Source organism: Myotis yumanensis, unplaced genomic scaffold (assembly GCF_028538775.1).
Source record: "Myotis yumanensis isolate MYYU_CA2020_CCGP unplaced genomic scaffold, mMyoYum1.0.hap1 SCAF_6, whole genome shotgun sequence".
In the NCBI taxonomy this organism is placed as follows: Eukaryota; Metazoa; Chordata; class Mammalia; order Chiroptera; family Vespertilionidae; genus Myotis; species Myotis yumanensis.
The window spans coordinates 85,123,744-85,150,607 of record NW_027223757.1 but is presented as its reverse complement, the minus strand read 5'-3'; the positions used below and the strand labels follow the sequence as shown (position 1 = coordinate 85,150,607).

General features: G+C 42.7%; 1 protein-coding gene across 14 annotated transcripts in view; it reads left to right on the top strand.

The window, feature by feature from the left end:
• Window positions 1–453: 453 nt before the first annotated feature.
• UBR2 (ubiquitin protein ligase E3 component n-recognin 2) overlaps window positions 454–26,864 on the top strand; it is a 143,571-nt gene continuing 117,160 nt past the window's right edge. For 7 of the 14 annotated variants that reach the window (XR_011471874.1, XR_011471873.1, XR_011471872.1 and 4 more), the window contains exons 1-2: window positions 458–869; window positions 12,245–12,504. Coding sequence is in view for 9 of the 14 variants with exons in the window: in XM_070418581.1 (XP_070274682.1) it covers window positions 792–869; window positions 12,245–12,504 (338 nt within the window). In the remaining 5 variants the exon portion in view is untranslated. Of the gene's footprint in view, window positions 870–12,244; window positions 12,505–15,894; window positions 16,440–26,864 lie in introns of those variants that run through there. The other 7 variants (XR_011471875.1, XM_070418586.1, XM_070418578.1 and 4 more) reach the window with 5 other exon arrangements.

Here is a 26,864-nt window from a genome sequence, read left to right as displayed (position 1 = left end):
AGGGATAAAACTACAGTTCTCACAATATCATGCTCTTCCACCTCTTTCCAGGTGGGCGCTTCCTTTTTCTTTTTTCAATATATTTTTATTGATTTCAGAGAAGAAGGGAGAGGTAGAGAGAATCATTGATTGGCTGTCTCCCGGCACGCCCCCAACTGGGGGAATCAAGCCCGTAACGGGGCACGTGCCCTTGATGGGAATGAACGCAGGACCCTTCAGTAGCAGGCTGAAGCTCTATCCACCTGCCTCTGTCTAGGGCCAGGTGGGCGCTTCTTGCTAATATTCTCTTCCCATGATTCGCTTGTGCAGAGAAGCCCCGCCCACTCACCTGCCCTTTGCCTAATTTCCTTAGCAGACGGACTACAACTCCCACAATGCCCCTGTGCCTACCCTATAAGGGCACAATGCTCCAAGGCCTAGCGAGGGGTGACTACATTTCCCAGAGAGCTTTGCTTCCGCTCTCCGGTGGTATTGCCCCTCTCTCAGTCCGGGACGCGGTGGAAACGAGCACCGTGCCAGGCCCAGCGTGTTCCGTGTCCTTCCCCAGCGCAGGGACGAGGCAGTGACTGGACTCGGGCGCCGAGCCCGGCAGGGAGCTACCGGAGGCCGCGGTCCCTTCTGTCCCGCTCCCTTCACGCTACTCTCCGTCTCCTACGCCCGCCGCCGCCTGGACGGCTCGGGACCGACTGCCCGGGGCGGGGGGTGGCGAGCTTGGCCCCCGGGCTGTGGCGAGGCCGCGGCCCTTGGGGCGGCGGCAGCGGCGTTAGCGCTGGGGAAGAGGACGAGGGAAGATGGCGTCGGAGCTGGAGCCGGAGGTGCCGGCCATCGACCAGAGTTTGCTGGAATGTTCGGCTGAGGAGACCGCGGGGGTGAGTGCCGGCCCCGGGCGGGACGTCCGGCCGTCGCAGGCCGAGCCCCGTGGGAGGACCGACTCCCGGAAATCCCGGAGCGGCCCGGCTCTCCGGCCTCCCCGAGCGGGGAGTGGGGAGCGGCCCCTTCCCTCCCTCTTTATTCTCAAACAGCCCCGAAGGCTGCGCTGTGCACCGGCCACCTCTTACGTTCCCCTTCTGCCCAGAACCAACAGCTCTTCATCATTCCCCCCCCCCCCCCCACCATCATGAAGCCCCCAGCATCAGGGCCTTTGCCCCGTATGCCAGGTCTTGCGAGAGCGGAGGAAAGGGCCTTCTTGGTGTTGGGGGTGTCATCGCCCCACTTTCTCCACCCGGTTCCGCTTCTTGAGCTGAGCGGGGCATTGGCTCCTCCGCTGAGAAATGCCCCCCTTGCGCGAGCCCCGACTCTGTTCCCGGGACCGCCGTGCGCGCCCGCCGAGGGATGCCAACGGTACGGTCCTCCCTCCCTCCCTCTCCTCGGTGCGTTTGTGCACGGGCTGGGCCCGTCGTCAGTATTGATGAATGTGCGGAAAGTAGTGTTTCGACTTGTGCCCTGAGTGTGAGAAAGTAGTGGTGGAGGCCGGGAGATAAAAAAAAATAATTTTTCTAGGAGTTGGGGTAGTGGGGTGGAGAGCAGACGTTATGTAACTTTGAGAGAGCAGCTGTCAACAGACAGAAGTTCATAACGTTGGGTTTGGCCATAGCACAGTGGGGACAGTTATGCCCCAAACTTCAACCATCGTCCCAGTCCGCGTTTGTGCTGAAACTGTAACAGGAATGTGCTCGTGCCGGCAGCAGGGTTGTAAGGCGATTATGTCAATAGGCTCGTGGACATCTTGCTTCAAGGACGGGGAACACCCATTAGAGCAGATTGTCCGGACTGATTATGAATGGACCAAAACATCGCGGGCCCCACCTCTAGGGCCTTCGCTTTAGAAAGCTAACGTCAACACCCTGAATGTTAGAAACAGCATTTTGGCAGAGCACTGTGGGGGCTGTTTGGGTGAATTGAGGAGGACACCGAAGTCAGAGTGGATGGAATACATGACAGGAGTAGTAGAGCTGAAGAGTTTACAGGACTACATTGTTGAATAATAAGTGTTTGCTTTTTTAATTATTTTTTTAACCCACTTGTTTAGGCAGTTTTCATTTCTGCTTAATATTACAACCACCAAGGATTTTCAGCCCCCATTGGCCTTCATTTATCAAAGAGATTTGAAAAAGAAAAAGCAGTGTTACAAGTAAACAGCAAAATGGTCATCATGACTTTCCGTCTCCATGTCATCTTATCCATATTGATAACTAATCTGTTATTTACCTCAAAGTAGTATTTTCTTTTACTCCCACCGAATTTTGGGTTTGTTGGCCCAGTGTTACAGGCTATGTATGTACTCTATTTTCCCAGTCTTAAAAATACAAGCTACCAAGTAGATTAGAGCTTCAACTTGCTGAGGTTCCTGAGGAAGCCAATTATAAAACCTGTGACAGAGACAAACTAAAATGAATTGATAAAGTTTTCTCAGGTTAGAAGTAAATTTTAGAGAGGGCGAACAAGTTTAGAAAGCAGCTATTGCAGCCTTTAGACCTCTGATACTACAGTGTGTTGGGATCATATCCATTTGAAATTACTTAATAAGCACTAGTGTCGTCTTTCCCACGCTTTATTTACGCACCACTTCTCCTGTTATGAGATCCCTATTTGTGATCTCCCATCTATCTTAAATAGTATGCTTCACAAATAATGCATGTTGATGCTATCTTCAGTAATTTTACGTTTGGGATATTCAAGAGACCCTCCCTTCTCAGTCTTCTCTTTTACTTGGTAGAATTGAATCCAGAAGCATCACTTTCTCAACACTTTTTGAGTCTGCTATGTTGCATGCTCCACTGATCTGATTGTAATATGTTCTGATGGATGATCATGACTTAAAAAGTACATATATTTTCCCCAAGTATAACATACTCATTATGGTTATTTTTTGCTTTAAAATTTTTAAGTTCCACATATAATTCAAATGCACAGTTCAATTTAATGGTGTTTACTATATTGACAGAGTTGTGCAACTATTACCACAATCAATTTAGAGCATTTTCATCACCTCCAAACAGAAATCCTATGCCCATTAGCTGTCAATCCCCTTTTTCACCTAAACTCCCAAACTCTAGGCAATTTCTAATCTATTTTTGGTCTCCATAGATTTTCCTATTCTGGAAATTTCATATAAATAGAATGGTACAGTATGTTATCTTTTGTTTCTGGCTTTTTTACTTAACAGTGTTTCAAGAGTTGTATTGTAGCATATATCAATACTTCATTCCTTTTTATTGCAAAATAATATTCCATTGTAAGCATATGCCATACTTTTCTTACCCATTTATCAGTTGATGGACGTTTGGGCTGTTTCCACTTTTTGGATATTGTGAATCATGCTACTATGAACATTGTATACACTTTTTTTGTAGGAACATATGTTTTTATTTCTCTTGGGCTTTTATCCAGGAGAGGAATTCCTCTGTCACCTGGTAATTCTATGCTTAATGTTTTGAGGAACCCCCTAAATCGTTTTCCAAAGTGGCTACATCATTTTACATTCCCACCAACAGAAAATGAGGGATGTGGACTTCTCCACATCCTGTCAGCACTTGTTACTGTCTTTTTTATTATAGCCATCCTGTTGGGTGTGTTTTGATTTGTATTTCCCTGTGACTTATGATGTTGACCATCTTTTCCTGAGTTTTTTGGCTATTTGTATATCTTCTTTAGAAGTTCCAGTTCCTATCTTTTGTGTATTTTTAAATTAGATTTTTTTGTCTTTTATTATTGAGTTTGCATATTATTTTTTTTAAAATAATTTTTATTTCTTGAAGTAAGCATATTATTTTTATTTGCGAATGCTTTTACTTCATTTTTACAACTCATAATATGATTTGTTTAAATATTTCTTAATAATTTATAGTCCAGAAAACTCCATTTCAGGACTAGCAATTGTCGCTTTACAATTAATTTTTTTTTTTAAATATATTTTATTGATTTTTTACAGAGAGGAAGGGAGAGGGATAGAGAGTTAGAAACATCGATGAGAGAGAAACACCAATCAGCTGCCTCCTGCACACTCCCCACTGGGGATGTGCGCGCAACCAAGGTATATGCCCTTGACCGGAATCGAACCCGGGACCCTTGAGTCCGCAGGCCGACACTCTATCCACTGAGCCAAACCGGTTAGGGCGTTTTACAATTAATTTACGCGTTGGTTATCCTTGCTTGAAAGCAAAATCAAATGGGGTTAAAGGATACAGTTTTAATTGGATATAGAATACTAATTAGATAATGTAATAAGCTAACCTCTAGGGAATCTTTTATTGTTGTGTTTGTAGTTGCTCTCTATCCCCAGGTTTAAATATAGCATTCAAAAAAGAAAAGCTCTTGGAAACATTGTCATAACATGTTTACTTTAGTGGAATGAGTTGACAGTTTCTTTACTTCCCTATGGAGGGCTCCTAATAAGATAGTGTTTATTACTCTGTTGTGCATATTGGTTTGACAGCCACAAGTGTCTGAAATAAAGGCAAATTAACATGCAGCCAATTAGAAATCTCAATAGTTTTTCATGTTAAACACTTACATAATCAGCTTATATTAGTGAGAACTAATATGAAAAGCTGTAAATTTTATTCTTTAGAGAAATACATGAGCCATTATTTTGAAAGGCAACCAGAAAGTTTTTCTTCCTCCTCACTTTCTCTTTGCAGCTTTCCCCCCCTTTTAATCTATACTGTTGCAAATCACTGATTCAGTATCTCTGGTATAGAAGTCTCATGTGAAGGTACTTTAATTTATATATTGTTAAAGTAAAAACATTAAAATGCCTGTAAAGGATCGCCAATTGGTTGCATGGTTTTGAATTTGGAATATATGCCTGCCATTTTTTCTAATGTTTTTATTGATTTGAGAGAGAGAGAGAGAGAGAGAGAGAGAGAGATATGCCCTGACCGGGAATCAAACCAGTGACCCTTTGGTGCAAGGGACAATGCTCAACCAACTGAGCCACACTGACCAGGGCTATGCCTGCCTTTCTTGAATCAGATTTTATATCTTTTTAATAATTTAGAATAATGTGTGATAAATAATATTTAGAATGAAATGCTTGTTCTTATTAATAATATACATTTAATATACTTTTATTGATTTTATAGGGAGGGAGAGGGAGAGAGAGAAAGAAACATCAATTAGCTGCTTCCTGCATGTGCCTACTGGAGATTGAGCCTGCAACCTAGGCATGTGCCCTGACAGGGAATTGAATCTGGGACCTCACAGTCCATAGGGTAACGCTCAACCAACTGAGCCACACCAGCCAGGGCTGCAAGCGAAGTTTTAAGAGAAATGGGAACATAAAAATAAAAACAAAAGTTGCTTTTAAAACAAAATCTTTAAATGTGTTGTAAAGTAAGATTGCCTAAATCATAATTTTCCAGGATCATGGAGGTGAATTCTTTGAATATTTTTTTCAATTACATTTGACATTCAATATTATTTCATATTAGTTTCAGAGATAAAGTGTAGTGGTTAGACAATTATATGATTTATGAAGTGACCTCCCCCCACCCCCTCCCACCCTCGTTAATTCTAGTACCCACCTGGGAATCCATTGACTCTTAATGCTTAATTTTTCATTCATAAACAGTAAATTGCTTAGGATAATTTGACTCTATATTCATATTTTAAATAGGGTTTACTAGCAATGGGTGAAAAACTAGACATTTACCCTTGGATGTAACCAAAAAAAAAAAAAATGGTTTTTTAGTTCAAAGAATTAGATTCTAGTTTGCCTTTTAATTAATTTTAGAGAAAGAAAAAAAACAACACATTGATTTGTTGTTCCACTTATTTATGCATTCATTGGTTGCTTCTTGATGTGCCCTGACTAGAGATAGAACCTGCAACCTTGGTGTATCGGGATGATGCTTTAACCAACTGAGCTACCCCAGCCCAGGGCCTTAACTTTTTTTTTCTTGTCACTTTTATTTATTTAAAAATATATATTTTTTATTGATTTTTTACAGAGAGGAAGGGAGAGGGATAGAGAGTTAGAAACATCGATGAGAGAGAAACATCACAAGGTACATGCCCTTGACCGGAATCGAACCTGGGACCCTTCACTCCGCAGGCTAACGCTCTATCCACTGAACCAAACCGGTTAGGGCTCTTGTCACTTTTATAATTACTGAAATATGTATGTAATTTTTATTTAGAGCTACTGCTCTAAAGGGGAAAGAGCCCAGCCTTATGGCTCAATTAGTTGAGCGTAGTCCCATGCACTGAAAGGCTGCAGTTAGGGCACATAAGTGGGTTGCAGGTTTTATCCCCAGGCAGGGAGCATATGGTAAGCAACCAATTGTTTCTCTCTCACATTGATGTTGTTGGCCTTTTTTCTCACCCTCCCCCCCCCCCCCACCTTCTACCCTCTCCCTCCTTTTCTCCCCCTTCCTCTTGCTAAGCATGTCCTCGGGTGAGGATTTATAAACAAACAAATAAATGGAGAAAAAATTCTTAAACCTGTGGGATTGTCTCTCAAGAAATGCTGTTATTTTAAGAATAATTTAGTCTCTTTCCTACCTGCATAAAGCTTCTATACAGCCCCGTAACTTATGAACAGGATTTTTACATTTTAGTAAAAGTTATCTGCAATGTGAAATTGATTAGAAAGTTAATATATAACACCTCATGAATACTTAAAATCTCTTTTTATATGTTATTTTTGGAAGGAAGTGGGCTGAAGATTGTACAAATAGTTAAAATGAAGATCTTATACTGTTGTTTTACGGTGTTAGACATCACTTAAACAGTAGTATGGAGGGCAAATAAACATACCAACTCAATTGGCAGTGAAGGCAGGGGTAAGTGACAGAATACAGGGAAAAGACTTCAGGAAATAGAAAGGGAACAGAAAGGAAGTGGTTTGAAGGATGCTTTACCTAGGGCTTATTTGGTTTAGTTTTTGGAGTCTGCAGGCCTGGATCTGCTCTATCTTTGCTTCCATTGAAACCACATAGAGAGTCTTTCCACAATATTAGTGTAATGTGACAGTAAGTAGTGTAAACATATTTGTAGTCATTCAGTTAGCAGATTTTACTAAATGCCCACTGAGGCCAACTTCTGTTTTAGACCTGGGGGTATATGGAAATGGGAGATGAGGGAGAGGAATGGGTTAAGAAGGCATCTTAGAAAAAGTGAAACAGAAGCTGAGATCTGAAAAATGAGTAGAAAATAGCCTTATAAAGCAGAGAAAGGAGCCAATATGGGTCTGGAGGAGAAGACCGGAAGGTATTGATACAAGGCAGGGACGTTGTAAATCATGTTAGGAGAGCTGACTTGATTCTCAGTACAAGGAGAAGCTGACTTCAAGAATCACTCTGGTAGTGAGGTTGGGAAATGGACTGTAGAGGGGTAAGAGGTGTGGAGATCACCATTTAAGACATTGTTGCACTAATTCTGGTGAAAGATAGGAATGGGGGATTTGGACTAAGTGGAGTTAATGCTTGTGGAGATGGAGAGAAAGAAATGGATGGATGCAATAAAGATTTAAGAAGCCCAATGGACAAGACATCATTGGACATTGGGGTGAGAAAGAGGAGTATTTTCAGGGTTTTTTTTTTTTTTTTTTTGGTTTAGATACCTAGGTGTATGCTGGTATCTAAAATAGGGAAGTAATGGTAATAGCAGGGTTTTGGTGTGTGTGTGGGGTGATCATTAGTTCAGTTTTGGACATGTTGAGTTGGTATCTGAAAGGAGAGGCTCTATTTCTTCTTTTTCTCTCTACACTTAAACCAATACTCTGGCTGCCCAATATATGTGTGTGTGTGTGTGTGTGTGTGTGTGTGTGAGTGAGTGAGTGAGGGGGGGTTCCCCACACCAAGCAGTTCTGTAATTCTCTGAGACACCAACTGGGTGGCCTACAATTCAGTTCAATTCTGACGTTATACACCTAGAGTTAGCATTAGATCCTACAGATTAAGGGCTCAGTCCCACAAGATTTTCTGCTTCACCACTGTCCTCAAGTTATCCACAACTTCGTCTGAGTTGACTACAAATCGGGAGTTTGCATGATCCTTTCTTTGTGTTCAATCACTTGGTAGAACATCTAGTTTATTTACTAGACTAGAGGCTCAGTGCACAGATTTGTCCACCGGTGGGGTCCCTCAGCCTGGCCTGTGCCCTCTCGAAAACCAGGACCCCTTGGGGGATGTCGGAGGCCCAGTGCACAGATTTGGCCCGATTCCCACAGGCCAGGCTGAGGGACCCCACCGGTGCACGAATCTGTGCACCGGGCCTCTAGTATGCATATAAGATCTTTGGTTAATCTCTTCCCACTCTCCCCCTTTCCCTCTGAGATTCATCAGTCTGTTCCATGTTTCCATGCCTGTGCGTTGAGCATCTGCCCTCTGGTTGTCAGTGCGCATCATAGTGAACAGCTGAATGGTCGTTTAGGCTTTTATATATATAGATTACTGGTTTATTTTAAAATGATACAACTCAGGAACAGCCAGTTGGAAGAGATGTATAGAGCAAGGTATGCGGGAAGGGGCGCGGAGCTTCCATGCCCTGTGCCTGCACCTCTGTGTGTTTACTAACCCAGAAACTCTGAAAGCCAACATTTAGGGATTTTTATGGAAGCTTTGTTATGTGGGCATTATTGATGAAATCATTGCCATTAACTCAGCCTCCAGCCCTCTCCTGTCCCAGAGTTGGAGGTGGAGACTGTAAGTTTCAACCTTCTAATCACTGGGTTGGCTCCCCTGGCAACCAGCTCCTCAAAGAGGCTTGTGATAAATAACAAAAGACACTTCTTTCACCTTTATCTTCCTTACGAAATGTGGGACCCCTGCTGTAGATTTTGGGTACATAGTGGGCTAAATGCGGGTACACTTCTCTAGTGAGGTCTGTAGATTGGAAATTTCAAGAGTTTTATCAAAGATCTGCCAGGAATGGGAAAAAGGCCAAATATCCTATATAATAAAAGGCTAATATGCAAATCGACCAAACAGCGGAACAACCTGTCGCTTTGATGCGCACTGACCACCAGGGGGCAGATGCTCAATGCAGGAGCTTCCCCCTGGTGGTCAGTGTGCTCTCACAGGGGGAGCGCCACTCAGCCAGAAGCTCTGAGCCAGGCTCAGGGCTTGCAAGCGCAGCAGCGGTGGCGGGAGTATCTTCCACTTCCATGGCAGCGCTAAGGATGTCCGACTGTGGCTTAGGCCAACGTAGGGAGTGGGCCTAAGCTATCAGTTGGACATCTTCCGAGGGCTCCCAGACTGCAAGAGGGCACAGGCCAGGCCGAGAGACCCCCCCTCCCATCCCGAGTGCATGAATTTCATGCACTGGGCCTCTAGTATATTATAAATAACAATACCACAGTATCCATTTGCTATCAGTATAATTATCAAAGGTAGTTGAACATAAAAGTTTGGGAACAGACCTGACTGGTTTGGCTCAGTGGATAGAGCGTCGGCCTGTGGACTGAAGGGTCCCAGGTTCGATTCCAGTCAAGGGCATGTGCCTTGGTTGCGGGCACATCCCCAGTGGGAGGTGTGCAGGAGGCAGCTGATCGATGTTTCTCTCTCAACAATGTTTCTGATTCTCTATCCCTTTCCCTTCCACTCTGTAAAAAATCAATAAAATATATTTAAAAAAAAAAGTTTGGGAACAAAAAAGTGGCTGTTTTTGATTTATTGCAGGGAGAAGGAAGAGGGAAGGGCTTATAGTGAGGTTGATCAGGGAAAGAAGCCATATCGGTGAAACAAAGTCTCTTGTGGACTGATATTCATAAGAGTGGTATGTCATCTCATATTAATCAATCGGAAATATAAGTAATGTATTGGCTGTTGATGTTCACTACATGCTGTTCCTGACGGCAAACTGATAAAGAGAATCCAAATCACAGTCATAATATCAAGGTAATCACTTCATCCTTCCTATCTAATAAAAGAGAAACATGGTAATTAGCGTACGACCGCTACCCTTCCCATTGGCTAATTAGCGAGATATGCAAATTAATCACCAGCCAAGATGGCGGTTAAATGCCAACAAAGATGGCGGTTAATTTGCATACGTAGGCACAATGCAGGGAGGTGAAAGGGAAAGCACGGAAGAAGCCCCCTGCCACTGACAGTGATTGGAAACCCAGGGGGGAGCTAAGAGCCAGGGGGCAGGGCAAAGGCGGCCCTCATTGCCCTGCCCACCAGCCATGATCGGAGAATCGGGCGCCTTTGCTGCACTGGACAGTGATAGCGGGAAGTAGGGGTGGAGCCAGCAATGGGAGCTGGGCAGGGGCAGAGCCCGTGATCGAGGGGTGGCTGCAGCTGCGGGTCTCCCCTGCCTGGGCCTAACGCCTCTGGCCGAGGCATTAGGCCCTGGGCAGGGGCAAGCCCACGATCGCGGGGTGGCTGCAGCTGGGGGCGGTCCCCTGCCCAGGCCTAACACCTCTGCCAGAGGCGTTAGGCCCTGGCAGGGGCGGAGCCCACGATCCCGGGGCGGCTGCAGCTGGGGGGGTCCCCTGCCCAGGCCTAACGCCTGGGCCAGAGGCATTAGGCCTGGGCAGGGGCGGTGCCAGCGATGATGGGGAGCAGGGGCAGAGTCGCCGATGGTGGGAGCTTGGGGTCCCCTGCCCAGGCCTAATGCCTTGGCCACAGGCGTTAGGCCTGGGAAGGGGTGGAGCAGGAGATCCCTTGGAGAGCTGTGGGTCCCCTGCCTAGGCCTAATGCCTGGGTGAGAGGCATTAGGGCGGAGCCGGCAATCCCAGGGAGCAGGGGCCGAGTTGGAGATGGTGGGGAGCTGGGGGTCCCTTGCCCAGGCCTAATGCCTTGGCCAGAGTTGTTAGGCCTGAGCATGGGCAGAGCCAGCGATCGTGAGCAGGGGCGGCGTGGGCGATCATAGGGAGCTGGGGGTCCCCTGTCCACCCTGATCTGGGACACCCTTCAGGGCAAACCAGCTGGCTCCCACCCGTGCACCAGGCTTCTATCCTATATAATAAAAGGGTAATGTGCACATGCAATTTTTTTTTCAAATATATTTTATTGATTCTTTACAGAGAGGAAGGGAGAGGGATAGAGAGTTAGAAACATCGATGAGAGAGAAACTTCGATCAGCTGCCTCCTGCACACCCCCTACTGGGGATGTGTACACAACCAGAGTACATGCCCTTGACGGGAATCGAACCTGGGACCCTTCAGTCCGCAGGCTGACGCTCTATCCACTGAGCCAAACCCTTTAGGGTGGTAATGTGCAAATTAACCCTAACAGCAGAACGACTGGAATGACTGTTCACTATGACACACACTGACCACCAGGGGGCAGATGCTCAATGCAGGAGCTGCCCCCTGGTAGTCAGTGCACTCCCACAGGGGGAGCTCTGCTCAGCCACAAGCCAGGCTGACGGCATCACAGTGGCGATGGTGGGAGCCTCTCCTGCCTCCTCAGCAGCTCTATGGATGTTCAACTGCAGCTTTGGCCCGCTGGAAAGTGGACATCCCCCAAGGGATGTATCACTGCCAGCTTAGGCACAATCCCCTGGGGAGCAGGCCTAAGCCAGCAGGTGGACATCCCCTGAGGGGTCCCAGACTGGTCTGAGGGACCCCCGAGTGCACAAATTTTTGTGCACCGGGCCTCTAGTAAGGTATATAAATGCCTAATCAGTATGTTGTGACCTGACACTAATATAGTGTCTGTTGAATGTAATTGAAAATAATTTAGTAAAGAAATTGAAAAAAATTTTTTTGAACAGAGCATTAGAAACGAATGGGCTCAGTGGCTAGTGATTTATATGACAATTTGATGTGGTCATTTTCCTGTACTGCCTACAGAAGATTGCTTCTAGAGTTGAGGAAGAAGGGCTCCTTTCTTTTTTTTTTTTTTTTTTTTAAATATATTTTATTGATTTTTTACAGAGATGAAGGGAGAGGGATAGAGAGTTAGAAACATCGATGAGAGAATCATCGACCAGCTGCCTCCTGGGGGTGTGCCTGCAACCAACGTACATGCCCTTGACCAGAATCGAACCCAGGACCTTTCAGTCCGCAGGCCGACGCTCTATCCACTGAGCCAAACCGGTTTCAGCAAGAAGGGCTCCTTTCACTTTAATTTTACTTTCACTTTAAGTAGAATTCTAAAACAGTTTGGATTTGGTTTTAAATTTTGCCCTTTTTGGAAAGAAGACATTCAGTGATGAGTGTTATCAACAGAATAATTTATAAGACTCTTACCATTATTTTTGTACCTAAAAGAAAATATAGTAGATTTATTCAAATTAGTAGTTTATTGACATTGTTTGAAACATTTTTTCTTTTTTCTTTGTTTACAGAAATGGCTGCAGTCTACTGACCTCACTAGAGAAGTATACCAGCATTTAGCCCACTATGTACCCAAAATCTACTGCAGGGGTCCCAACCCTTTTCCACAGAGAGAAGACATGCTGGCACAGCTTGTCTTATTGGGACCAATGGAATGGTACATTTGTGGTGAAGATCCTGCATTTGGATTTCCAAAACTTGAACAAGCAAACAAACCTTCTCATCTTTGTGGTCGCGTTTTTAAAGTAGGAGAGCCTACTTACTCTTGCAGGTAAAATATTGTCATTCTCTTTATAAAAGGCTCTTGTTTTTATTTGACTTTTTTTCCTCCTGAAAACTTTATCTTTGTTTTTAAATTGTGAAGTATAATATGTGCGTGTGTGTACACAGCAAGTATATGCAGTGTAATAAGTAATTATGAAACAAACATTCATGAAATTATTTTCCAGGTCAAGAAGTAGAACATCTCCAGTATCCTAGAAACCCACTGTATGCTTTCTTCCTACCCCATAATTAACTGCTACCTTGACTCTTGTAATAATCACTTTCTTGCTTTTCTTTTAAATATATTTTTATTGATTTCAGAGAGGAAGGGGAAGGGATAGAGAGATAGAAACATCAATGATGAAAGGATCATTAATTGGCTGCTCTTGTATGCCCCACACTAGGGATTGAGCCTGCAACCCAGGCATGTGCCCTGACTGGGAATTGAACTGTGGCCTACTGGTCATAAGTCGGCGCTCAACCACTGAACCAAACTGACTAGGGTGGTCCTTGCTTTTCTGATCATTTTTTAGTTACAGTGATTCTTTTTGATGTTTGTATTATCCCAGATATGTGGAAGCCCCACCACACCAGCATCTTTATCCTTTTTACATGCCTTCATTAGTGTTTGAATACTTCTTTAATTTCTCTCAAGATGTCCAAACAACCCACTATTTGTTACTCTGACCCATATGCAGAATCATGTTACCAACCAAACTGGGTCTGAATGCTCAGTAGTTGCCAATAAAAAGATGATTTTATGAGAAGGGACTTTATTGTGAGCCAGCAAGCAAGGACAAGTATATAATCCATATTTATTAGGGAAATCATGCACTAGCATCAAGGTAGACTTAGTCATTGCATGTATAGGTAGGGATATGCCAGCACTTGCGCAGTTAGGAAATATGCTTAAACATACATTGCACGTTCAAAAATGATGGGAAATCTCTGCAAATCTACCCCTGGGTGGAGATTTTGTGTTGTAATGAGGAAAGTTCATGTGGAGGTCACTAAAGGGTTCTTCAGGCTGCTCCAGACAATTTCAGGTGATTTTAGCTGGTTCACCCCCTGGCCCTGCAAAATATCTTGGGCTTGATCCTGAAAAACATTAGTTAGCAATCACCAACATCAGGGATTGTATAGGTATGGATAAACATCTGACTAAGTTTTGATTTTTCTGTGAAACTTTCAGCAAACTTTAAAGATAGTGTTGCACAAACCTTATAAATTTTAGAGTGATCTAGTCAGGGTTACAGGTTATTCGAGGCAGTGTTTCCTTTTAGTTGGGAATGGTAGGTAGGAACCAAGATATGGGTGTTATAGGTACCTACTGCTACAGGATGACTTTTTAAAAAATTTCTTGTTGAATATTGAGTATGTAAGGGTAGAAGATAGAGAGGAAAATGCTCATCTCCTTTATGATTTTCTATTCCTATTTCTCAGAACTAATCATTGTTAACATTTTATTATGTATCCCTCTAAAAAGTTTATATGCATATGCGGGCATATATATCTATACTAGAGGCCTGATGCACGAAATTCGTGCAAGGGGCTTGGCCCTCGCAGCCCCAGCTTCGTCCTTAGGTCGTTTGGCTATCCGGTCTAATTAGGATATTATGCTTTTATTGTGGTCTATACTAATAATAGAGGAATATGCAAATTGTCCGGGACACCGTCACAGTAACAGTAATGACCAAACAGCAGGCTGCATGGGGCGACAAGGCTGGCAGGGGGGTTAGTGAGGGACGACCAAATGACTGAGCAGCAGGCTGTGTGGGATGACCAGGCCAGCAGGGGGGGCAGTAAGGGGTAACCAGGCTGGCGGGGGAGGGGTAGTTGGGGACAACCAGGCTGGTGGGCGGAGGGGCGGGGGGGGAGTTGGGGGTGACCAGGCCGGCATGGGGCGGGCAGTTAGGGGCGATCAGGCCAGCAGGCAGAGGCGGTTAAGGGTGATCAGGCTGGCAGGCAGGTGAGCAGTTAGGAGCCAGCGGTCCCGGATTGTGAGAGGGATGTCTGACTGCCGGTTTAGGCCCGATCCCCGGGATCGGGCCTAAACTGGCAGTCGGACGTCCCCTGAGGGGTTCCGGATTGGAGAGAGGCTGGGCTGAGGGGACCCCCCCCCCACACACACACACATGAATTTCATGCATCGGGCCTCTAGTAGATATATAAAAGGCTAAGTGACCGACTGGTAGCTATGATGTACAATGACCACCAGGGGGCAGATGCTCCGACTGGTAGCTATGATGTCCACTGACCACCAGGGGGCAGACACTCAACGCAGGAGATGCCAAGCTGTGGTGACTTGGCAGCGGCGGTTCTTGGGTGATGCACCCCGGAACCAGAGAGGAAGACGCCCGATTCCGGGGTGCGTCACCCAAGAACTACCCTCTAGCAATGGGACCCCTCGGGGGATGTTGAAGAGCCAGTTTCGGCCCAATCCCCGCAGGCCAGGCTGAGGTACCCCACCTGCTGGAGGGACCCCGCTCACTCTGTAGACGCCCTTCAAGCCGCTGCGCCACCCCAGGTGCTGCCAACCTGGGAGGGACTGCGGGAGGTTGGTTCCAGGGCATGTCCGGCCTGTCTCCCACCCCACTAGCCACCTTCTAATTAATTTTAATGTGCATGAATTCGTGCACTGGGGCACTAGTGTAAATATAATTATCTTATACATACATATATGCAAAAATACATACAAAAGGGAGTATGTTATAGATACTGGGCTAAATTTTCCTTTCTCTGTTTAACAAATATTGACATCTGTTCATATCACCTGATATAACCAGATAATCCATTGTGTGGATGTACTATTAATAGAGGCATTGTATAACATTTTTTTCTGTAAAACTTCTTGTAATTTGGGGGACGGCCTCTGGGTATCAGTGATCATCTTTATTAGCATGGTTAGAATACCAATAGAGATAGACTGTTAGATCTCGTTTTTTATCTGTCTTTACAAAAACATCTTTGAGTCCTTAATTGATGTTTGGAGCAATAGAGCTAGTTAGCCCTCATGATTTACAGATAAGGAAACGGAGGTTCATTTGTTTCAGTAATGTCTTTTGTAGCCAAAGGAACCAGTTTCAAAGCATGTCTTTTAATTTTCAATCTGGAACATTTCCTCCATTTTTCTTTTACTTTCATGATCTGGACACTTTTGAAGATCACAGGCCAGTTATTTTGTAAATTTCTGTTAATTTGGCTTTGTCTGATATACTTAATGATGAAAGTCAGGTTGTATCTTTCACAGAAATATCACAGAAGTCACCTGTTCATTGTACCCTATCAAATAGCATATGATTTTGATTTGTTTGGTAACTGGTGATGTTAACTTAGATTACTTGATTAAGGAGATGCTGTAAACTTCACTGTAAAGTTACTCTTTCACCCTCTGTAATCAGTAAGTATTTTGTGGGACGGTATTTTGAGACTATTAAATCCCCCGTCTCTTACCAAACATTCAATTTATCCATTTATTTATATTGGTATGTATTCATGGAGTCCAATTATTCTTGTGCTCAAATTGTTTTAGGTTTGACCCGAGGGAGGCCCTTCAAAGCTGTCTTCTTTGTTCTTTTTCATGTCCCCATCATTCTTCGAGCAATTCATTTTTCTTTCTGACACAAGATGTTTGGGCACATTTTGGAATTTTTCCTTCCCCAGCCCTGAAAGCAAACATTTCTCCAAGGAGCCTAGTTCTTTTTTATTAGAGACGGGTGTTTAGAAATAAGGTGTGCTTGTTGCTTTGGGTATGCTACTAATCCCAGACCCTCTCAGTGGATCTGTATCTGTAGATACATATTGAAAGAGTTACTGAAGACCATACATTTACAGTGATCTCTTTCCAATTCTAATCCAACACCACAATATTCTTTCTTTGCATATTTGAAACTCCCTTCTGATGAGCGTGATTCCCATCCTGAAAATACTTATTTGATCATGGTATGTAACCATTCTCTTGCTGCTGTTGCTGCTGCTACTGTCGCCACTCAGCTCTGCATAGTTGCCCTCTTTTACCCCATTTGAACTTTACACTCTGTGCTGGGCCTTGGTGGCTTTCCCCACATTCCTTGTTAGGGCAGATATAAAATAAATCTTACTTTAAAATGCATGGTCCTTAATTCAAATCTGGCCTTTCTGTTACCTCAGCTGGATGTCTATCTTGATCAGAATTCCAAATTTTTTTAAAAATTTCTTTATTGTTTAAAGTGATCAGAATTCCGAAGTTTTTTTAATTCTTTATTGTTTAAAGTCTCCTTTTTCCCCCATTGACCTCTCCCCAGCCGTTCCCACCCCCCAAGCACATGCAATCACCCCCCTACTGTCTGTGTCCATGGGTTATGCTTATGTGCATGCATACAAGTCCTTTGGTTGATCTCTTACACCCCCTCGCTCCCCTGCCTTCCCTCTGAGGTTGGATAGTCTGTTAGATGCTTCTCTGTCTCTGGATCTATTTTTGTTCATCAGTTTATGTTGTTCATTATATTCCACAAATGAGTGAGATCATGTGATATTTATCTTTCTCCGGCTGACTTATTTCACTTAGCATAATGCTCTCCAGGTCCATCCATGCTGTTACAAATGGTAAGATTTCCTTCTTTTTTACAGCAGCGTAGTATTACATTGTGTAGATGTAACACAGTTTTTTAATCCACTCATCTGGTGGGCATTTAGGCTGTTTCAAATCTTAGCTATTGTAAATTGTGCTGCTATGAACATAAGGGTGCATATATCCTTTCTGATTTTTGTTTCTGATTTCTTGGGATATATTCCTAGAAGTGGGATTACTGGGTCAAATGGGAGTTCCCAAAGTCTTCTTGCTAGATTTCTCTGTGGCTCTCTCAATTCCATAGCAGCCACTCTCCAGTAAATGGAGAAAGTGTCTCCCTATGCACGTGTAGCCCAACCATCAGCCAAGAACTCATTCACTGGTGACCCCCACATAGACTTCTGCCCCTACTGCCCCTCATCCTTCACACATTCCATCTTTCTGGTGTCCTGACCCTCAGCTATTTCACTTGCCCCAAACTCTGATCTAGCCTCAGCTCAGCAGAACCTTCCTGCTCTGCTTAGACTCTAGCTTATTGTGCCCCAGGTGGGAACTTACCCCCTGGGTGAGAGCGGGCCCATTATGGGGCTCAGCTCATGAATTTCCCTCCTCTTAGTTACTGCATCCTAGTGCTGCCTGTTCAATGCCTGGAAGTAGTTGCCTCGTGTATTCATCTGGTTTTATGGTTGTGTACAGTGGGAGGGTTAGCTCAGTACCAGTTTTCTGTCATAATCAGAAATTGAAGTCCCACAATTTATTTTAACAGTGGCAATTGTTTAAGTTTGTTGAGCACCTTCTAGGCACTAAATTTAATGCTACGCTCTTTCTATATACTCACATTTAATCCTTCTATAAACTTCTTAGGAAAAGGGTGCAGAATAGTTTAAGGGACTCACCTGCAGTTATGAAAATTGAAACCAGAGCTCTCTAATTCTAAAGTCTATGTTTTTCTTTTTTCATTTTACCTTTTTTTGAATCTCACCTATTGATCTCATGAATTTCTCACTTATTCTCAGTAAAATGAGGAAAAAACTGGGGGAAAAGACTGAGTTATTCTTGTGGCTAAATTTATTTAGTTCCTAAATTCTGAGAGATATTCTTTATTGTTAAAAAATTAGTATATAAAATAAAGACAATTAGGTAGTTTTGTTTTGTTTTTTAATGTTCTTGCAAAAAATAATTAGCAGCTCCCTTTTTTGCTCGTTCTACTCATCCCTGAAACTCTGAAATACAGGAACTACAACATAGTAGCACTCTGACTCCTAACCAGAAAATCAAGTTACATTGTAGTACTATTTTCTGTACCATGAAGTAATGCAAAGAATATTAAATAAAAATCATAATTAGGCTGGAGAAAGAGCTTTTGGTGACAGAATTGTGGAGTTGGCCTGAGCTCCTTTTTACCTCATTATCTCATTAGACAACTCTATATGCTACTGTTTCCCAATTGCATATGTTTGGCACATGTAATAGTGCCTCATACTAATTAGGTGCACAGCAAATATTTGTTGAGCAAATGCCTGTTATATTGTTCAAAATACAGAGGACAGTTTGAAAGATGTTATTTTGCTGTTCCTACTTTAAATTGCTTTTGTATTCCTATTTGTTCCACATTTCCATACTCGTTTAGTGGCAATATCGTATTTATTGTAAACCAGCTACTTTCTAGGACTAACTAATAGTTATTATATATAGGACATTTTTCCATTCTGTGTATGTAAGATTTTTTTAAGCCAGATACTTGGTTTTCAAATAAGATATTGAGCCATGAGTAATATCAGAGGGGTAGAGATAGTTTTGTTCCTTTTCTGGATGGAATTATAAAGCTCTAATATGGAAGAACCACTTAATTCCAGTAAGAAGAGTTGTTTATTCAGTTTCTTACTATTTTTTGTTATTAATCCTCACTTGAGGATATTTTTCCATTGATTTTTATTTTTATTTTTTTAAAATATATTTTATTGATTTTTTTACAGAGAGGAAGGGAGAGAGATAGAGAGTTAGAAACATCGATGAGAGAGAAACATCGATCAGCTGCCTCCTGCACATCTCCCACTGGGGATGTGCCCGCAACCCAGGTACATGCCCTTGACCGGAATCGAACCCGGGACCCCTCAGTCCGCAGGCCGACGCTCTATCCACTGAGCCAAACCGGTTTCGGCTCCATTGATTTTTAGACAGAGTGGAAGGGAGGGAGAAAGAGAGAGAAACATTGATGTGAGAGAGACACATCAATTGGTTGCCTCCCACATGTGCCCCAATTGGGCCCAGGAATTCAGCCTGCAACCCAGGTATGTGCCCTTGACCAGAATTGAACCTGGGACCCTTCAGTCTAAGAGCCGGCGCTCTACCCACTGAGCAAAACCGGCTAGGGCTTCTTAGTTTTTAAACACTTTATTTTTTTTAAGCAGAGTTCTATTTTAACACTGTTTCTTTTTAACATAAATAGTCCAGAGGTTAAAATCAGTGCTGTGTTAATTTAAAAAATATTAGTTACCTTTAATTGTGGAGGTGATACATGAATGAAATTTTACTGTGCATATTGTAATTGTGGCTTTTCCCCCTTCGTTTAACAATTTGTCTTGTAAATAGCAACCTGTCAATATATATAAATCTTTATTATTCTTTTTTCTGCTGTGTTTCCATAGTAAGGACAGGCCATAATTTATTTGATTGCTCTATTAATCAAGTCAGAAATGGGGAATGTCTAAGTTTTTCCCCCCTATAGCAAACAGTGCTGCAAAAAACACCCTGTACATAAGGGGTGGGCAAAAGTAGGTTTATAGTTATAGTACAAATAATACAATAATCAATAAATACTAATACAAGAATAAACTTTCATGTACTCACAACTGTAAATCTACTTTTGCCAACCCCTGTATTTGTACATGTTTCAGTATTTTTCAAGGAAAATACCTAGAAGTAGAATTGCAATGCTATGTGTTGTCACTGTGGCCTTCAATATAATGGAAATTTCCCTTATTTACCCTAGTCTCTGACCTGGGAAAATGAAAGTAAGTTGTTGGTGATATTTCCTAGATAACCTAGTGTGGATTCCTATAATTGTCTAAAGTGAGTTGTATGTTCTTTGCTTAGAGATTTGTGATCAATTTTATTAATTCTGCACCAGTTTGGTTCGGGATCAAGCATAGAATTACATGGGGTACAACATCAACTTTACATGCATGCTTTTGTCTAGATGTTAGGAAATAGTAGAACTAAAATAGATTACTATGGGAATCCTTTTAAGTGTGGAAACTCGGATTTATATTACCAAAATTTTCTTATTGGTACCTTATCTGTGGTTTTTGTTGTTGTTTTAGAGGAAATTTATGCATTTCGAAAGATACAAGTTTAATTGTACATTTTTAACAATAGTTAACGTCATGTAACTCATATTCTATCAAGATATAGAACATTTCCATCTGACTAGAAATTTCCTTGTTAAAAGGTTCAACCCCTACATAACCACTATTCTTAGCTATTTTCTCTTTATATTAGTTTTGTCTGTTCTAGAACTTCATAAAAATGAAATCATATTCTTTTTGTTTCTGGCTTGCTTTTAAATGTCTGTCAGATTTACCCACAATGTTATGATTATTAGAAATTGATTCCTTTTTAAATTGATGAGTGTTAGTCCATTGTATGAATGTACTGTAATTGCTCATAATTCATTGTCCTGTTGATAAACATGTGGGTTGTTTCCAATTTGAGGCTACCATGAACAAGGCTTCTATGATCTTTTGTTTGAACAGCTCATTCTCTTTCTTTAGTGCAAATTTTTAAAATTTAAAGGAAAGAAAAACGATAATTTATTTCATATTTATATTAGCTTATGCCAGTATTTTAAATGCAACATCCTATATAATAAAAGCCTAATGTGCTAAGTGTTTAGTTGTCCGTTTAACCAAAGTGTAATATGCCAATGATAAAGGCCACTCAACCGCTCGCTATGACATACACTGACCACAAGGGGGCAGGCAGCTGACCGGTCCACCAGTTGCTATGATGTGCACTGACCACCAGGGGGCAGATGCTCCAATTGATAGGTTAGCTTGCTGCTGGGGTCCAGCCGATCTGGACTGAGCGAGATGGGCCAGACACACCCGGGAGCCCTCCCACAGTCCCACCTTGGCTGGCCAACTTCCTGCATCCCTCCCTGGCCCCAGTCCTGCACCGGTGGGGTCCCTCAGCCTGGCCTGCGCCCTCTCGAAATCCAGGACCTCTCGGGGGATGATAGAGAGCCAGGTTTGGCCCAATCCCGCAGGCCAAGCCAAGGAACCCCACTGGTGCATGAATTTGTGCACTGGGCCTCTAGTATTAAAGTATTAGGCATTATCATTCTGTACTTCTATGTGTTTAATATACCAAATAACATAAATCTTGGCATTATTTGAAAATCTTCAGCTTTTCATGACACATTTAGGAATATAAAAGCACTATTACAGGATAGGTCTTCTAGACTGGAATCTCATACAGTGAACACTATTAGCAGATACATTAGTTGCTGGCTGTGAGCATTTGTAAACAAGTCTTTTTGTGGACATACATTTCATTTTTCATGTATTAGTCCCTACAAATGGAATTGCTCAGTCAAAGGGCCAGGTATATGATGAACTTAATAAGGAACTGCAAAACTTTTTCCAAAATGGTTTTTTGTTCCCACCAATAATGCGTGAAAGTTCCACTTGCTCCATATCCTCACCAACATTTGATGTCAGTCTTTTCAATTTTAGCCATTGTATGTAGTGGTATCTCATTATGGTTTTATTTAAAAATTCTCAACTGAAGACATGCTTTTTAGAAAATTAATTTTAGAGAAAAAGGGAGAGAAATATTGTTATGAGAGTGAAATATCAATCAGTTGCCTCCGCACATGCCTCCACTGGGGATTGAACCCACAACCAGGGTATGTGCCCTAACTGGCAATAGAACCCATAACCTTTCAGTGTACAGGTTGACACTCCAAAAAAACTGAGCCCCACTGGTCAGCGCTTGGTTTTAATTTTACTTTTTCCTGATGACTAATGATGTTGGTGGAATTTTACACGTGGTCATTGCTCATCATCTAACTTCTGAAGTTTTGTTCAAGTCTTTTGTCCATTTTTTTTTTTATTGTTTGTCTTTATTGAGTTTTGGAATTCTTTGTATATTCTGGGTACAAGTCTTTTGTCAGACATTTCTGTGAATATTTTCTCCCAGTGTGTGGCTTGCTTATATGGTATCTTTTGATGACAGAAGTTTTTATATTTTGATGAAATTCATTTTACCAATCTTTCTTTTGTGATGATCATATCCCGTGTTTCAGAAATGTCTTACCTTATCCCATGTGGCAAAGATATTCTCTCTGTTTTGTCTACAAACTTTGAAATTTTAGATTTTATGTCTGGGTCTATGATCCATTGCAAACTAATTTTTTAGTGTATCCTTCATTTCTGACTGGTTCTTTTTTTTATGATTTCCATGTCCTTTTTTATGATGTTGAAGTTCTCACTAAATTCCTTGAGCATCCTTATAACCAATGATTTGGTCTCTGCATCTAGTAGATTGCTCATCTCCATTTAATTTTTCTGAGTTTTGTTCTGTTCTTTCATTTGACACATGTTTGTCTCCTCATTTTAGCAACCTCTCTGTGTTTGTTAGTATTAGGTAGAGCTGTTGTGTCTCCAGGCTTGGTAGAGTGGCCATGTGTAGTAGATGTTCTGTAGGGTCAAATGGCACAGCCTCCCTGTTCCTCCAAGCTGGGCACTCTAGATGCTCTCCTCCCCACCCTGTGGACTGTGTACACCCTCCTGTTGTAGTTGAGCCTTGACTGCTCTTGCCACGTTAATAGGAAGGATTGACCCCCAGGCTGATTAGCTGGAAGTACTGGCTGCAACAGATCAGATGTGCAGGGGGCCACCCCACAGTATAGGACTTATTTCAGCAGGGCTCTGAGTCTGCCCATTGAGTGCATCTCCTGGAAGTGGTTGGACGTCTTCAATGTGGTCTGAAGCTGTATACCAGGTGCACTGGCTCTGGGGCCTTCTGGGAGGTACAGGCCAAGGTCAGCCACTGCCTATATTCTGCCTGGGGCCTCCTGGCATGAGCTACAAAGCAATCTGCAGATGGCTGCTACTTGTGCTGGGCTTAGAGGTGTGGAGGAGAGGCTAAGCTGCAAACTAAGGCCAACTGCTACTAGTGCCTGTTCTGGGGTCACTTACGAGAAGCATGAGGCATGGTTAGGCCAGATGCTGCTTGTTTGAGAGATTGTAGGAAAGTCAGAAGCATGAGTCGAGACAGGCCATTAATATGGAAATGCCACTGGAAACAGCATATTTGGGCCCAAAAGTTGTGTGGCAGGGTCTCAGGAAATCACCAGGGCACGGCTAACAGTGTTAGCCAGGTTGATGGAAACTCAGATATGGCACCCACCTGCTAGCTCTATGGAGAAAGGCCTAGAAAAGGAACAATGGCCTCTGTCAGCACTTGTCTGGATAAAAGCTGCCCCTCCACCCGAATCCTGATGCCATATAATTCAGTTCCTCCTCGAATGTCCCTGGTGCCCTTTGAGCTGCTGCCTTAGTGATAGAGCTCAAGTGGGAGTGAGTCCAAGCGTCTGAGTGCAGTCCCTTTTAGAGGAACTGCCTGGGACTCCATCAGCCCTCCATCTCCCTCAGCCTCAATTCCCACTGGTTTTTACGGCCAGAAGTAATGGGGACTTATCTTCCTAGCACTGGAACCCTGGGCTGGAGGTAAGGTGTGGGGCTAGGTCCCCTTACTCCTTGGGGGCACCTTTGCAGCCGAGATACCCCCTCCCGATTTTTATCCACCACATGTGGGTGTGGGACCAGGCCATCATGCATCTCCGCCCCTCCTGGTCCCTACGTGGCTTCTTGTTATTCCTTAGTTGTAGGATTTTTGTTCAGCTAGACTTCAGGCAGATCTGAATGATCTGTAGTTTATTTGTAATTTTGATGTGGTGTGAGAACTGCATTTACCTATACCACCTTCTTGACCAGAGTCTCTTAACATGTTTTTTTATTCCTTGTATTTCCTCTTCATGAGTAGCTAGGCTTAATTAAATTCTGTTATGTGGTTGGAGAGTCACTGCATAATTATTAATGTGTAACTTTTTAATTCTTCATGTCAAGAAGCACATGATGCTTGGCTACTTTTGTTTTGTTGAGATTGATCAGTGGGTTTATGTACCTGGCAGATGCAACCATTACTTGATGTTTTAGCAGTCACTGTTACTTATTGCCTACATCAGCAATTTTCAACCAGTGTATTGCAAGAATTTTTAAAACATGCATTAACTAACTATTTAGTCAGGGACCCTGACCTCTTTTCCCTTAGATTGTCCAATTTTAAAAAATGACAACAGTCTGGCCAGTGTGACTCAGGTTGAGTGCCGACCAAGGAACCAATAGGTCAACTGGTTTAATTCCCGATCAGGGCACATGGCCCAGGTTGCAGGCTCGATCCCCAGTAGGTGGTGTGCAGGAGGCAGCTGCTTGACGATGTTTCTCTCTTACCGATGTTTCTATCTCTTTATCCCTTTCCCTTCCTCTCTCTCTTAAAATAAAATGAGCTCTGGCCAGTTTGACTCAGTGGATAGAATGTCAACCTGCAGACTGAAGGGTCCCATGTTCAATTCTGGTCAAGGGCACATGGCCAGGTTGCCGGCTCAATCCCCAGTGAGGGGTTGTGCAAAAGGCAGCTGATCAGTGATTCTCTCTCATCACTGATGTTTCTCTCTCTCTCTCCCTCTCCCTTCCTCTCTGAAATCAATAAAAATATAAATAAATAAAATGACAACAGCCAAGACAACAGCCATCCAGTGTAAATGAATCAAAATTATACCTAATTTTTTGTCAGATTGATAAAAAAAATAGATATTTCTTCGTGTGCCACAGAATTTGTGATTAGTTTATGTGTGCCATGAGATGAAAAAGTTTGAAAATCGCTGGTCTGGACCATTATTTTATTAGGAGGTAGCAAAATAGTGACATTCTAACTTATCATTTCTTTTCCTTTCTTTTTTTTAAAAGTATGTTTATTGATTTTAGAGAGAGGAAGGGAAAGGGAGAGAGGGATAGAAACATGAATGATGAGAGAGAATCATTCATTGATTGGCTGCCTCCTGCATGTTCCCTACTGGGGATCGAGCCTGCAACCTGGGCATGTGCCCTGACTGGGAATCAAACCATGACCTACTGGTCCATGGGTCGAGGCTCAACCACTGAGCCACGTTGGCTAGGCTATCATTTCTTTTTTTCTTTTTTAAATATATTTTATTCATTTTTTACAGAGAGAGGAAGGGAGAAAGATAGTTAGAAATATCGATGAGAGAGAAACATCGATCAGCTGCCTCCTGCACACCCCCCACTGGGGATGTGCCCGCAACCAAGGTACATGCCCTTGACCGGAATCGAACCTGGGACCCTTGAGTCCACAGGCTGATGATCTATTTACCAAGCCAAACCGGTTAGGGCTAGGCTATCATTTCTTTATTAGCTTTTTAGTTTATTATTAAAAGAAACACAGTCCCTTATCAATTCTTTGATTACCTTGAAGTACAATTTATATAGGAAAGGCAATATAAATGCTTGGTTCTTTCTAGAAGAGCACTTTCTTGGTAAACCTACAATGAATAAAATACTTAATGGGGAACCTTTAGGTATGTTTAATATCTAAAGCAAGACAAGGATGCCTACTATTATTGCTACTTTTAGCATATTACTGGAGGTCCTTGTCAGCAGTATAGGGAAGAAAAATAAAAGGTGTAAATGTTGTAAAGAAAGAAATGGAGCCCTGCCCTGTGTGGCTCAGTTGGTTGGTCATCGCTCTGTGTGCCAAAAGGTTGCCGGGTTCAGTTCCTGGCCAGGGCACATGCCCAGGTTGCGTGCTAGATCCCTGGTAAGGGGTGTGCAGGAGGCAGCCAATTGACATTTCACTCTCACATAGTTGTTTCTCTCTCTCTGCCCCTCCTTTCCTCTCTCTCTCTAAAACTCAATTTAAAAACTTAAAAAAAATAAAAGATAGAAATGTCAATATGTACAGACTGTATACTCATTTACCTTGAAAAAACTTCAGCGCTGGCCAGTTGGCTCAGTTGCTTGGAGCACTGTCCTGTACACCAAAATGTTGCAAGTTCAATTCCCAGTTGGGCCCATACCTAGTTTGCAGGTTTGATCCCTGGTTGGGGTATATACAGGAGGCACCTGGTCAGTGTTTTTCTCTCTCTAAAAATAATAAAGAATAGCAACATATCCTCAGGTGAGGATTAAAAATTAATAACCTTTAAAACTTTAATAAAAGATGTAAGAAATATTCATGGACATGATAGTTTAACTCTTGTAAGAATGTTATAGCTCCTAAAGTTTATAAATAAATTCCAAGTAATCTCTGTCAGAATTTTAGCTGTATATTTTTTGAGGAACTCTATAAACTTATCCTCAGTGATGTGTGGAAGAATAAAGAGAAATAAGTCAACCTAAAAAGGGGGGAATAAAGAGGAATTTCCCGTACCAAATGTTAAGACATAGTACAAAGCCATAGAAATACAGTGTGGTAAGGTATAAGAACAAATAGATCCCTCAAACAGATTATTAGAGAGCCTAGAAGTAGAACCAAGGATATGTGGGAACTTATATTATGAAGGTAATACCACAATCCATCCTATATAATAAAAGCCTAATATGCTAAGTGTCCAGTTGTCCGTTCAACCAATCAAAGCGTAATATGCTAATGATATGCTAAGGCCACTCAACTGCTTGCTATGATGTGCACTGACCACCCAGGGGCAGACAGTCAACCGGTTGACCAGTCTCTAT